The 15,440-nt window shown below is 42.8% G+C and overlaps 1 protein-coding gene across 2 annotated transcripts in view; it reads right to left on the bottom strand.

Annotated features, from left to right (window-relative positions):
• The window catches only part of CDC42BPA (CDC42 binding protein kinase alpha), a 488,866-nt gene that overhangs the window by 14,780 nt on the left and 458,646 nt on the right, over window positions 1–15,440 (bottom strand). The window contains exon 34 of one of the 2 annotated variants that reach the window (XM_033938546.1): window positions 9,376–9,493. The exons of the other annotated variant lie outside the window; for it this stretch is intronic. Within the exon in view, the coding sequence (XP_033794437.1) occupies window positions 9,376–9,493 (118 nt within the window). The remainder of the gene's footprint in view (window positions 1–9,375; window positions 9,494–15,440) is intronic. 2 annotated transcript variants of the gene reach the window in all.

The raw sequence follows: 15,440 nt of genomic DNA, 5'->3' as shown, positions 1-15,440 counted from the left end.
CTGTCTAAAATCTTATCTAGGTGATATGTGAGGTTCACCACCTTTGCATCAGGTATGCAAGTAACCAAGTGATTCTCACATCCACCAGCTACCCAGTTTATATGTCTAATAATCAAATCTCTACCTAAAATAGCTGTGCAAACCATTCACTCCCAGGCAGAAGCTTCTAGAGATACATCCTCTTTGAGAGGATATTGTATCCTTGGGAGAGCAGGTCCAGGCTACAGGACTACTTCCTGCTACACCAAGGTGATATTCTCCTTTTCGGTGACCTGTCTCCATCCACAGCAGCACAGTTGCTGGACTGGTTAGGACTTCTCTATCATTTTGACATCATCCATTCCTGGATACGAGTGTCCCATTAGTAATCCTCCTTCCTCCAGGCCTCTGCAACAGAGGCCTAGCTGTGGCACACTTTTTCTGTGTGTGGCATGGATTCCCAAGACCTGCCAGCTGAAGACTCCCAGCATCTCTCCCAACCTTTCAAACCTGCCCCACCCACATCGGTACACCTATCAAAAATTTCTGTTCACTTCTGTATGTAGTTGGCAGTGAGCAGTGACACATATGTGCTCTTTTCACTGGCTCCAGAGCCTTCCCTCTGACACTGTCCAACCTATGCTGAACAGGAAGTTGCATCAGAGGGCCATTGTGACCAGTATGTGTAAATTGCTGCTTGCAGCCTCCAGAAGTTTAAGTTTTTAAAAGGTAGACCTGAAAGAGTGTGTATAGAAGTGGGGGGAGGGGGCGCAGTTTGAAAGACTGGGAGAGATATGCCAGATCAAAGGCAGAAGTAGAAGTTGACAGAGAAAATTTTGTGCCCACCTGGTTATGTCACTGTACTAAGATGCCTATTATGTCTATATATTCATTTAATGCCATATATTCTAACTCACCAATCATTTGTTTTTTTAGACTTCTGCCATTCACACTCAGTATGTTTTTAACTATATTCAAAACCATCCCAGTAGTTGATGGGGATAAACTAGCATCATTTATCTGCCTGTTCTTTATTTAAGTGCTCCTTGGTTACTTATGCATTTATCACAACCTCTCTTTCAGAATATTTTAGTATTAAAAAATATTTCAGTCCAAAAATATTAGCTCCTGAGTAATTGCTGCCTTTCCCTCCCATGAGCTAGTTTAAAAGCTGCTCTATCTCCCTATCTACAAAAAGAACCCTAAAAAGCTGGACAACTATTTTATAAAATACAGTGATTACAGGGGCTGTCAGCCTATTAACTATTCATTTCAAATCAAAACTTTTAATAAAAATGGTTACTACAGAACCCCCCCCCCATTATTGCAATAATGAAAAGAAAGGGATTTTCCTTTTTATTCTTCCCCTCTCCACCTACAATAGCTATTTCAGTGAAACTGCAGTCAGCCTGGAAACCTGCAGAATATTTTCTCCAAACAGAAAGGAAGAATTTTTATTAAGCCGAGAACATTGTAGTGTCAACTTACGAATGCTTTATTTTGTAATCTAAATTATCCTTCTTTTACTAAGCCATGGTAGAGTTTTCTACTGTGGCCTGAGGCATTAAAAGTTCCAACGCTCATAGAAATTCTATGAGCGTCGGAGCATTTAGCGCTCTGGGTCACAGTAGAAACCTCTACCGCGGCTTAGTAAAAGGGGCGTGTGTGTACATTTGAACAAGATCAAGTTTGCCAGATAGCGCTGTTATGCTTGGCTTTGGTGTGAGCTGTAGGAGCTGGCTTGTATCCCTACTCATCTTGCTCCACTTCACTTGAAAACTCAAGGCAGTCAAATGTCATGACCAAAGCACAAAATAAATACAAACTACTGCTTTAAACACAGCAAATAAATACAATGGGTGACAACACAAGTTAATACAACTTTCTGTCAGCTGGGTTAGCACAAAATGGTGAGACATATTGAGAGGTTTTTTTTTTTTTTTTTTACATGGACAGACAATGCAAGAAATGCCTCACTATATGTGGCCTAAAATATGAAAAGAAATACTGGGAAACGAAAGTCATGTCTATTACTAGGTCTTCATTGCCTCTGACCCCATGAATAAAGCTAAACATATGCGTGCTGGATGACAGTGTGCATATTGTTAGTACTGAAATTTAGCAGCATCCAGGGCATGGACAGGAAAGAATGCATGAAGTAATTCCCTTGTACCAGTTGCCAGTGGATTTTTACAGGGAATCTCCAAGATAAATGTCTTTTTTTTTAATCTGGTTTGCAGGCACATGAGTACAAAATACCCTTGAGTCTGCATGAACCACTGCCAGGTTAACATCTAACCAAACCACTGAAAAGTGTAATTGCTACACAGGCAGTATTGCAATGCAATAGTGACAAGTCAGTAGTATCTTTCTTTAGTTATTTTTTGAGCAAATTGCATAGATGATTCTTTTTTTCTCTAGAAAATAAAAAATAAGCTATTTTTGAAATGAAACTTTCCTTCTTATTTCTGTTTGAGAACAAAGAATTTTCCACGATTGGCTCTGAGTGTGGAACATGTAGGTGTCCGTTAGAAAGTGATATTTTAAACATTTTTATAGACTACTATTAAACCTGTAGTCTGAGAATGGTTTACTTTCAATAATGTTTTGCACTTCCCTTGTAAACAAAATTATTTGCATTATTTTGTTGGACAATCTCGCATCAGACTAAAACTGCATAGAAGCGATGCAGTGTGCTTGTGAATCACCCGATGAACAAGATGACATTGGCAGGGCAAAGCTGCTTAATTCCAAGCATATTAGAGCAGAAAGCAGTAAAATCACACTGCATTAGTATAGCAAAATCCGGGATGAGCTGTGCCTACCCTGTGAGGACCAGGGCCAGAATGCAGAGAAGGAGAATAGGTAGGGAGTTTGGAATCATGACAGAGGAATTTTTCAGCAGAATTAACAGTCATGTGATAGATGTGCTCAAAGTTGCTGGGAGTGGAGATCAGACTGGAGTGAAGATAAGATGGGTAGGGGGAACCTGGCTATTAAAGACAACATAAACAAGGAAAGGGAGAAAAGATGAGGTTATGAATGAATGAGATTACATAAACGTCTGTAGGAAAGGAAAAGAACCAATAAGAAATGGCATCATTTTAACGTTAGACTCTTATGCGATATATTGGGTTTCTGCTGTTTAGGATCCACAGTACTGAAACTGCTACTGGGCCTCCCTGTTTTCACATAAAACAAGATTACTCACCTATAGCAGGTGTTCTCTGAGGACAGCAAGATGAATATTCTTACATGTGGGTAATGTCATCCTGAGAGAGACTGCACAGCCTGTTTTCTCGAAGCTTTTGGAAGTGTAGCACGATGCTTGCTGCTGCCATATAGGACCTTCAACTCCCAAGAGAGATAAGCAGATATGTAAGAATATCCAATTTGCTGTTCTTGGAGAACACCTGCTATAGGCGAGTAACTGTGTTTTCTCCAAAGACAAGCAAGATAGAAGATTCTTACAACTAGGAATCCCTAGCTAGCAGATTGCTTTAAACAAAAAGGAGAAATCATGCCTTACCTGATCATTTTTTTTTCTTTAGCCCTACCAGCCCAGCCCAGAACTTGTAGGTAATGTCCCTCGATCAGCAGATGGAGAAAAAGAAACAAAGAATGCTCAGCATTTTAAATGACCAAGCAATAGTGCTCATGATCATACTTCTGGATCAAATGTCATATTCATCCATTATCTTCATCAAGAAAGTACTGCTGTATTTGACCTGACACACAGCTCTCCAACTGCATCAGGAAGTGTCTGAAATTGAAGGGCTTATTTCCAAAAACCACTAAAATCCATATTAGTTGCATTGGACTTAGAGGACGTTGGAAATAAGCCGTTGAATTCCACTGAGATAAGTTAGAGGCACTGTATAATAGAAGTACTTTGAAATGAGAAATGATAAGAAAACAGGAGATTAATTCAGAATAGAAGCATGTTTGTTAATATTTAAGTAAGGATGGTTTCTAGACTGGCCTGATAGGATTCAAGGAAAGAAAATTATCAGGTAAACATAATTTCTCCTTCCTTAATGTCCATACCTTACCAGTCCAGAACCAGTGGGATGTAGTAAAGCAGTCCTCAATGTGGATGGGGAAAGAGAAAAAAAAATACCTGATGAGCCTGTTTTAGAGACTTAGGGTATGCACTTTGCAGAACTTCTGAACTACAAAGGGTTCAAGAATAAATACAAGTGATGATAATGTAATTAGCCAATGCAAACTAAACCCAGGCATTTCCAAGCCAGGGAAGTTCAATGCCAGATAACATAAGTCTTTGGTCCCTTATGGGACCAAATTAATAGAGTTACTCTTGTAGAGGGAACCTGTGCACCTTGGGGAAATGAATAGATACTCATTTTTTAAACACTAACTACTTTTTATAGTCTTCTAGGTGAGAATTCCTAGTCTTGCTTGACCTCCTTATCTCAGGCTCTTATTAAAAACCTAGTGAAATTGATTGCTGAACCTGTATGGTCACTATCAATAGACTACAGCTTCCTTGATATTGCCAAATTTAAATCCAAGAACTTTTGCTGTATTTTTTCCTTTAGTTTATAGTAATGTTGCACTGTGCAGTTGGAATAACCTACAGATTTTTTTCCCCCAAACAAGTAAAGCTGTACAAAAGAGGGATAAAACAGATCTTATCACAGCCAAATGAGAAGGAAATGGAAAAAAGGCAAAACTGAGGACAACTGGAAAGAGCACAGGAATTATCAAAAAGAATGTCACCGTGTGGTCAGAAAAGGCAAAAAGGAATATGAAGAAAGGCTAAACAAGGAAGCACGAAATTTCAAACCGTTCTTCAGATATGTTAAAGGGAAGCAGCTGGCTAGGGAGGAGGTGGGACCGCTGGATGACGGAGACAGGAAGGGAGTGATGAAGAAGGAGAGAGAAGTGGCGGAAAGACTAAACATGTTCTTTTCGTCTGTATTTACAAAAGAGGACACATCCAACATACCGGAACCTGAGCAAATCTTCAAAGGAGACCAAACAAATAAATTAACATCCATGGAAGTAAGCCTTGAAGACGTACGTAGGCAGTTAGAAAAATTATAGACAGACAAATCGCCGGGCCCGGACGGAATCCACCCTAGGGTACTGAAAGAACTAAAGGAGGAAATAGCAACTAGAAACATAGAAAGATGACGGCAGATAAGGGCTATATAGCCCATCAAGTCTGCCCACACTATTTACCCACCCTCTTAAGTCTTCTGACCCCTTAAGTATAATTGTAATTATACTGTCATTCTACTGACCCGCTCGTTCAAGTCCTAGTGACCCTATCCCTTGGCATGACCTCGTAGGGATCCCACATGGGTATCCCATTTGTTCTTGAAGTCTGGGATGCTGCGTGCCTCGACCACCTGCACTGGAAGCTTATTCCAATGCTCGATCACTCTCTCCGTGAAGAAGTACTTCCTGGCGTCTCCACGAAACTTCCCTCCCCTGAGTTTGAGCGGATGTCCTCTTGTGGTCGAGGGTCCCCTGAGAAGAAAGATATCGTCTTCCACCTCGACCCGTCCCGTGATGTACTTAAATGTCTCAATCATGTCTCCCCTCTCCCTACGCTCTTCAAGAGTGTAGAGCTGCAATTTGCTCAGTCTTTCCTCGTACGGGAGACCCTTTAGCCCCGAGACCATCCTGGTGGCCATCCGCTACTACAGCAAGTTTGCAATCTATCCCTGAAAACAGGAGTGATCCCGGAGGATTGGAAGATAGCCAATGTTACGCCCATCTTTAAAAAGGGATCAAGAGGTGACCCGGGGAATTACAGACCAGTGAGTCTGACCTCGGTTCCGGGGAAAATGGCGGAAGCGCTGATAAAAGACAGCATCGATGAGCATTTTGAAAGAAATAAACTTCTAATCACAAGCCAACATGGCTTCTGCAAGGGGAGATCGTGCTTAATGAACTTACTACACTTCTTCGAAGGAATTAACAAATGGATGGACAAAGGGGACCCCATAGACATCGTATATTTAGATTTCCAAAAAGCCTTTGACAAGGTACCCCATGAACGCCTACTTCGGAAACTGAAGAACCATGGGGTGGAAGGAGACGTACATAGATGGATCAGGAATTGGTTGGCTGGTAGAAAACAGAGGGTAGGAGTGAAGGGCCACTACTCGGACTGGAGGAAGGTCATGAGTGGTGTTCCGCAGGGGTCGGTGCTCGGACTGCTGCTATTCAATATATTTATAAATGACATAGAAACAGGGATGAAGTGCGAAATAATAAAATTTGAAGACGACATCAAACTATTTAGTGGTGCTCGGACTAAAGAGGACTGCGAAGAATTACAAAGGGACCTGAACAAGCTAGGGGAGTGGGTGACGATATGGCAGATGAAGTTTAATGTAGAGAAATGTAAAGTATTGCATGTAGGAAGAAAAAACCTGAGGTACAGCTATACAATGGGAGGGATGTTATTGAGTGAGAGTACCCAGGAAAGGGACTTGGGGGTAATAGTGGATAAGACAATGAAGCCGTCGGCACAGTGCGCAGCGACCGCTAAGAGAGCGAATTGAATGCTAGGTATAATCAAGAAGGGTATTACAACCAGAAAGAAAGAAGTTATCCTGTCGTTGTATCGGGCGATGGTGCATCCGCATCTGGAGTACTGCGTCCAATATTGGTCGCAGTACCTTAAGAAGGATATGGCGATACTCGAGAGGGTTCAGAGGAGAGCAACACGTTTGATAAAGGGTATGGAAAACCTTTCATACACTGAGAGACTGGAGAAACTGAGGCTCTTTTCCCTGGAGAAGAGGAGAATTAGAGGGGATATGATAGAAACTTACAAGATCATGAAGGGCATAGAGAAAGTAGAGAGGGACAGGTTCTTCAAACTACAAGAACGAGAGGGCATTCGGAAAAGTTGAAAGGGGACAGATTCAAAACCAATGCTAGGAAGTTTTTCTTCACACAACGGGTGGTGGACACCTGGAATGCGCTTCCAGAGGGCGTGATAGGACAGAGTACGGTATTAGGGTTCAAGAAGGGATTGGACAATTTTCTGAAGGAAAAGGGGATAGAAGGGTACAGATAGAGGACTACTACACAGTTCCTGGACCTGTTGGGCCGCCGCACGAGCAGATTGCTGGGCACGATGGACCTCTGGTCAGACCCAGCAGAGGCACTTCTTATGTTCTTATGAGTGGTAAAGACTCAGTGGGCTCTGAGTAGACCCCCAAAACAGAGTCCAAGCTGGCTCCTCCATGCTTGCTTGGTTTTCAGCATTGAAGAAAAGACATCCTGTCTGGATTTCAGCTGCATCTCAATCCCAGTAAAATCCTTGCCAGGGGATAGGGTGTAATAAATAAATCACCAAAGTTTTCAATTCATGCACCAGCCTTTTTCCTTCATGGCGAAAGGGAAAGAAGGGGGTGGTGGGGAGTGAGGACTCAGAGCCCTCCGAGTTGCACTAATTCAGAGGTGCTCAAACATTTTAGACAAGGTGCTCAGTGAAACCTAGCTGCCTATTAGGATTAGAGTTGTCTCAGGAAATAGAGCAGAAGCTGCATGATTTGTCTGAAGAAAGAGAAATAATAAGGCTGTAAAGCTGCCCTTAAGGAGCGAATCACATAGAACTACTTTGTTTTTCTGTCTCCAGAAACCAGTCCAGAAACTCACAAGTTCTGGACTGGTTTAATATGGATGTTTATGAAATGGGAAACAACAGGGCCTGCAATAGGTAGGGTTTATGGGTTCTGAACAGGAGGTAGATAACCATCTCTTTTACTACTATTTCTCTATTTTTCTTGTTAGGCAGCCTGGAAAAGAAATGGACCTAAGAGGGTTATAGTTGGCTTCTAGACCCCAAATGTGTTCTGAAGGATTGTCTGACCAAAGTGACTGTCATATTAGGAGTCCTATTTCAAACAGTAGTAAGATGTGAATGTATGGAGGGAAGGATGGAAGCTGGGCAAGGGTTCTGCTGCACAAGGGGATGGGAGGGATGGAGGGGTAGAAAGATGCTGTACAGGGAAGGCACAAGGGGATGGGTGAGAAATGATGAAAAATGCTGCACATGTTGGGGAGAGAAAGGAAAGAAGAAGAATCGGGGTGAGACATAGTTCTATTGCTCTGGGTACACTTCTTGAAAACCACTGATAGCTTTCTGCTGTGACATATCGGAAAAACAGCCACAGTGAAATCAAATGAATTGATTTTGAAAACAATCATTCGGCTGGCTGCTCAAAGACTAAGAGGGCCAATAGGCCATGGGAAATAAGCTTAATAAGTACTGAAAACCAAAGGGAAAAATATTTGAGAAAGAGGCCCCACGCAACAGTGGCAGAAGTTACAAACTCACGTGAGAAAAACTATTCAGAGAGCAAAATGTGATGCATACTGACAGGAGGGCTTTGAAGAATGCTCCTTGAACTTAGAGGGAAAACAAAGATTGACACGATCCCATATAACGGAGGCAGATGGGAAAATGCACACATGTGCAGAGCAATTCTTCCAAAAAGCTTTGAAAAAATAGGTTGGGCAGTATTCCTGCTCAAGCTCTGCTGGAAAGACATCACCTACATGTAAGAATACAATCATCCGGCTTGTCCTTAGAGAAACATAGTAACTGATGTCTGATAAAGACCACAGTGACCCAAACTAGTCTGCCCAGCCAGGTAATTAGGATTGTAACTGATGTTCTCTCAGGTCTTCTTTAAAAGTGCAAAAGTCATTTCTCTGCTGTTTTGACCTGAAGTTTTTGGTTTCCATTCTTTTACTATTTAGGGATCCTCTGCATATATCTACCCCTTTTTGATTTTCATCACTTTTTTCTCTTCTAGAGAAGGGGTTCTGAATCCAGACCTCAGGACACTCCCAGGCAGTCAGGTTTTCAGGATAGCCCCAATGAATATGCATTAGATGTTTGCATGCTCTACATCTACTGTATGCAAATCTATCTCATGCATATTCATTGTGGGTGCCCTGAAAACCTGACTGGCTAGACATGAACTGAGGACTGGGTTGTGAACCCTTGTGTTAGAGTAATGCTAAGCATGGGGTAGGAATAGAACTCAGTCTCAGATGCTATTGTACTGCGAGGACCATCAACAGCTTTTCAAAATGCTTCTGTACTAGGGTTCCCTCCTCCTTCACTCTCCATCTCTCACTTTTCTTTGAATACAGTGTCAAAGGTGTCAAAATGACAACAATGAAAACAGACACTGTGTTTATTTCGAGGTGCAGCACACAGGTAGAGGCAGCTCATGCTGGCTTGCCTCGGTCATAAAAAGATCAATTACTACTGATTCAAGTAGATTTTTGTAGGAGGCCTTGAAGACAAAGTTTGTTTTTGACAATCCATCTCACAGATTTTCTCTCTAACTATGAGATTTAAGTGACATTCTCATCTTTCCTTTTGCTGGCTCTTACCTTAGGCAGGTCTTTTAGGATTTGAATACCATCTCCTGGACCCATGTGTGCTATATGGTTGAAGTTAGTTGGATTAGAAATTAACTTATTTCTCATTTCTGGATCTCGCAGCATCTCCCTGCAAAACAAGGCACACCTGTTTTTCCTAAGAAAGCAAAGCCTTGTTAGGGTAAAATGTGTTTTCTTAAAAATCTAACCATAGTTAAAAGGGGAAAAAGCCCAATATTTACTGAAAAGAAGAATATAAAGAAACAGAAAATAAGTTTGGATATCCTAGTTTTGCTTTGTTTACTTCAATAGATTAAACTGGATTTTGAAACTGCAGCACAGGGCTTTATAACTTGAAGAGAATTTGGGGGTTGCTTGGTCTGTAAGATTCCATCACTATTGAAGCTTTCATAGATTGCTGGATTCTGAAGTAGGAAGCTTGTGGGTGAACAAGATCTCTCATCATATCAGCTAGCAATAAGAATATATTATTTTTCTTTTACAATCTTTACAGATCTTATAAAATGTTAAACTGATCCCTTTTGATAAAAATATCCAATTTTCAGGAGAAAACTGAACTTTGCCTCTTCTATCACTAGTCTCATTAAGTATTTAACAATCAGGATTTCCAGACTGAGGAATGGTACATAGGTAAATAAGATTGAATACCTTGTATAGAAAAATTTTGTTCTTACCTGATAATGTTTTGTTTGAATCACAGCAGATGAATCCAGAGACAGGTGGGTTATGACTGTCTACCAGAAGGTGGAGATACTGAACTCTTGGTTAGCAGCCCACATATTCAGTATTTTGGGTATCAAAGCAGGAGTAGAAAACTGAACTTTTGAACTCTCCTTCCTCTCAGTAATTTCAGATCAGAAAAATAAACAGGAACAAACTACAATGAATCTAACAGAGAAACAGCCACTCTCAGAGGGTGAGCCTCTGGATTAATCTGCTGTGATTCAAGGAAATAAAATTATCAGGTAAGAATATAATGTTTCCTTCCTTGACATTAAGCAGATGAATCCAGAGACAGATGGGATGGAGCAAAGGAGTCCTTAAATAGGGTGGGTTTCAAACAATCTGGCCGAAAGGACCATAGCTCTGAAAGATGACTCTGCCCTGGCAGCAACATCTAGGTGATAATGACTGGAAAAAGTATGCAGAGAACATCACGTAGCCAACCAATAGATGTCCTCTACTGACAAACACCGAGACTCTGCCCAGAAGGACAATGCCACCCAAGTGGAATGAACATATAATGCCTTCAGAGGTGGTTTACATATGCAACCACCACAGCTTTCTTAATCTAGCATGCAATAAAAGACTTTGAGGCCGCCTCATCCTTCCTGAGGCCCCTGAAAAGAACAAAAAGATAATCTGAGTGCCGAAAAGCATTGGACACTTCCAGATACCTCACTAGAACTCTATGTATATCCAGGAGACACAGAGAAGCAAAATCTGCTGAGTAGTCCTCCTTCGTGAAAGATGGAAGGAAGAGCTGCCGAGATGAAAGGCTGACACGATTTTGGGGAAAAATGAAGCAATAGCCCGAATAGTCACTCTTGCTTCTATGAACAGGAAAAGATTTCTGTAAGACAAGGTCTGCAACTCAGAAATGTGCCTGGCTGATGAGACAGCCCAAAGAAACGTCTTAAAAGGTAAGGTCCTTAATTATCGTTTTCCTCAGAAGTTCAAAGGGCAGTCTCTGCACTGCCCGAAGAACAAGATTCAGATGCCAAGAAGGACAGGAAATGCAGAAAGGGGGCTTGAGGTGATTCACTCCTTTCAGAAACCAGATAATATCCAGATATGCTGCCAAAGCGGTATGAGACATGACTTACATAGCAGAACAAAGTGACTACTTGGACCTGTAAGGAGCTGCAGGCAAGATCCTTCCTGAGACCATCCATAAGAAAGGCCAGAACACGAAAAAGTGACACCTGCAAAAGAGAGATGGCTCACTCCCCACACCAGGACTCAAACAGCCTTTATACTCATACATTAGCCGCAGAGATAGAGGGTTTCCTAGCCTGCAGCAGCATGGAAATCACTTCTTCTGAATAGCCTTTCTTCAGCTGCAACCTTTCAAGAGCAAAGCTTTAAGACCAAACAAGGAGGGATCCTCCATCCAGACCTGGAAGAGAACATTCAGGAGAAGAGGCAAACAAAGCGGCTTGGCCACTTGCAAGCAAACCAGATCCACAAACCATGGCTGTCTTGACCAGTCCAGAACCACCAGAATCACCCGACCCATAATGCAGTCAGATCCTGTGAAGCACTCTTCCAATCATGAGCCATGGAGGAAACACATAGAGTAAGTCTGACTCAGGCTAGGTCTGGAAAAGGGCATCGATTCCCTCTGAACCTAACTCCCTCTGACTGAAGAACTGAGAAACCTTTGTATTGTTGCATGAAGTCATGAGATCCAAAACTAGGATGCCCACTGGTCTGTGATCAGGCAAAATGCTTCAAATGACAGGGCCTACTCTCCTGGATCTAGTTTATTTCTGCTGAGAAAATCTGCCTTAATGTTTAGGGCCCTTGCAATGTGCATGCTGAGAGTACCAGAACACATTGTTCCACCCACTGAAACAGAAGACATCCTTCCATGGCCAACTGTGCACTCCGTGTCCCCCCTTGTTTGTTGATATACGCCACTGCCATCATATTTTCTGAGAGCACCTGAACTGATGGGATTTAAAGGCCACCAGTGCTTGTCTGAGTTCCAAATGATTGATCAGCCACTGGACCTCCTACAGAGACCGAAGCCCCTGAGCATAATAATGCTGAAGGTGAGCATCCCAAGCCCTTGATACTCACATCTGTCACCACTACCAACCACCGAGCAGGGGCAAGCAGCTGCACCTGAAGCAGGTGGCAGGACTGGAGCCATCTCTGCATACTGGATTTTGCCTGTGGTGACAAAAATAGTCATGCAACACCGGAGACCAAGACAGCAGCGACTGCTGAAGAGGATGTATATGCGCCCAAGCACCACTTCCAAAGTGGCTGCCACTGAGTTCAAGTCTGCCAAGAGTCAGTTGACTCGTTCCCAGTCTCTGGAATATCTGGGGGGTTCATTTTAATACACTTCAGGGCAGAGTACCGTATTTTTCACTCCATAAGACACACCTGACCATAAGACGCACCCTAGATTTAGAGGAGAAAAACAAGAAAAAAAAAATTCTGAACCAAATTCTCCCTGCCAGGCTCTGCACCCTGACCCCCCTCCCTGCCAGGCTCTGTACCCTGTCCCATCTGGTTAGTCCCAGCCGACTAACAACTTTTACACACACCCTTACCTTTTTAAATCCCCCCAGTACCTTTCATTTGTATTTATGCCTGCCTGTTAAAACTTTTCTAGGCAGTTGACAAACACTGAACTTCACTAATACCTCCCAGAGACTGGGAACAAGTCAACTGACTCTTGGCAGACTTGATCACCCAGCCAAGAGACTGCAGAAAAGCCATCACCCGAGCAGTGACTGATATTCTCTCGATATGAATTCGCCCAGATCAACTAATTGTACAGGTAGGGGTGTACCTTGATCCCTTCCTATCTGAGGAAGGCTACCACCATAACCATGACCTTTAAAAATGTGAGAGGCATCGTAGAAAGACTGAAGAGTAAGGCCTGAAATTGGAAATACATGCCCAAAACCATAAGATTCAGATGCCAAGAAGGACACAATCTGTTGGATATTCTTCCTTCATGAGAGATGGAAGGACAAGCAGCTGAGATGAAAGGCTATAATAGTCTTAATAATAACTTCTGTTTTTGTGAACAAAAGGAACAGATCTCTGTGAGATAAGACTTGTAACTCAGAAATGCGCTGGTGTAGAGGCCAAATAAGAATATAGAAATAAACCTCCTTTAGATCCAGTAAAGTGAGGAACTCGCCCACCCTGAAGGATGCTATCATTGATCGCACGGTCTCCATTTGAAAATATTTGGCCCTTAAAAACTTGCTCACTCCTTCAAGGTCAAGAACTGGTCTGAAGACACCTCCCTTCTTGGGAACTACAAAGTAGATGGAGTAATAATCACTTCCCCTCTTGGTCTCCAGGATAGGTACCACTGCTCCCATGTTTTGCAAAGAAGCAAGAGTGTCCTAAAACGCCTGTCACTTTACAGAGGACCTGCATGGGGAGTTCAAGAAAAAATCTTTAGTAGGAGAGGAGAACGCTAACTTTGATAATATCCAGAACTCACTGGTCTGATGTAAACTTGGTCCATTCTCTAAAAAGACTGAAAGATGGCTCCCAATCCATGAGGGGAACCTGCAAGGCGTCATTGTGCCACTCTGGAAGCGGGATAGGATCTGGAAGGCTGAGCCAAGGCCTGTTTGTTCATCCGAAAGAACTGCCTCTTGTTGATAATTCGGCTTTTGGAAGAATGATGTCCATCCAGGCTTATAGTTCTTGGACACTCTGAAGCATGGGCATGAGGAACAACCATGAAAAGACCCTCTAAGCGTATCCTCAGGCAGCCTGTGTATCTTGGAGTCACCTAGATCTATAATCAACTTCTCCAGATCCGCCCCAAAGAGACATTTCACCTGAAAGGGAAGCTTAGTAAGCCTCTATTTGGAAGCAGCATCTACTTATCAGTGATGGAACCATGACAACGGTCTGGCAGAGACAGCTAGTGCCATCTGTTTAGCTGATGCTCTGACTAAATTGTACAAAGCATTGGCCAGATAGGCCAAACCTGTTTTCATGGACAGGAAGGATCCCAAAATCAACAAGTTGGAAGCAGGGCAGGAATCTGCCACCTTCTGCAGCCACAACAAGGTAGCCCTGGAGGCATAAGAGCTACATAATGAGGCCTGTAAGGCCAAACCAAACACCTCAAATGTCAACTTCAGAGTATACTCCAATTTGCGATCCTGTGCACCCTGTCCACTTGGTCATAGACACGACCAATACATCCACCTTAGGAAGCTGGAGCTTTTCCAGTTCCTCAGGAGCAATAGGATATGTTTGTGTTAATTAAGGTATTTATATGCCACCCTTCACAGTACCATCAAGGCGGTTTTTATGTTTAAGTACTTAAGCATTTTCCCTACCTGTCATGGCAGGCTCACAATCTACTTACAGTACCAGGGGGCAACAGAGGATTAAGTGACTTGCCCAGGGTCACAGGAAGTGACAGAGGGATTGAATGCACAACCTCAGGCCATTCCTCCTGAGCCATAGCTCTGAACATCCACAGGCTAAAATCTGGATTATTCCACTGTACTGAAATCAATTCATGACTAGCCAAGGACCAAGACGACTTTTTAGTACTAGCCATCATAAAGGGTCTGATCCTTCAATGCCTGCATAATAAACTCAGACAATTCCTCCCTGTGAAACATGCAGCCATCTGCTTCATCCACAGGGAGCTCTCCGTCATTCAACCCCTTAGGCAGACTGGAATGTAGGGATGCTGCTGAAAAAGCTCCCTCTGATGGCACCAGAAAAGGGGGAGAGGGAAGGGGCAAACCGGCCAGCGATTCCAAGCACCACTGCTTAACAGAACCCATAAACCCCTTGAGTATTGTCTTCTGCATCATGAGCATGCTGCACCAAAAAGGCCTGATGCAGAAACAGGACAAATTCAGGGGAAAAGGGGAGACCTTGAGTAATCTCAGCAGCCATGGACAACCTTGACACAGGATTTGTGACCAGACTCGAATCTGATATCGGATCAGACCTATGGGAGTTCAAAATGACCACTGAAGCACTCACCAGCAGACTCAGGAGAGGCCAACTGAAGAGAGGCCATTTGAAGCATGCCAAGTTCTGTGTGGTAATCACCTGGGCCTGCCATGCTTCTGTAGTGCCACTGCAACAAGCAAAAAGAATCATCCCTCACAGAGACATAACCTGCAATCCTGGCCCAAAACTAAACAAAGGCAGCAGGATTAAACTGGCTGCAAACAAAAGTGAAAGTATAACCACAGTAAGTCCTGGCAGCAATAAAAAAATTTAAAGGTATACTCACCCCTGCTATGATGTGCCTTCCATATGCCTAAACAGAAGTCTGTGCGGTACAATTGCTGGATTTGTCAAAAGTCTCAACCCCT

The sequence above is a fragment of the Geotrypetes seraphini genome, chromosome 3 (genome assembly GCF_902459505.1).
Source record: "Geotrypetes seraphini chromosome 3, aGeoSer1.1, whole genome shotgun sequence".
Lineage (NCBI taxonomy): Eukaryota > Metazoa > Chordata > Amphibia > Gymnophiona > Dermophiidae > Geotrypetes > Geotrypetes seraphini.
The sequence above is the reverse complement of the archived record's forward strand: the minus strand, read 5'-3'. Positions and strand labels throughout refer to the sequence as shown.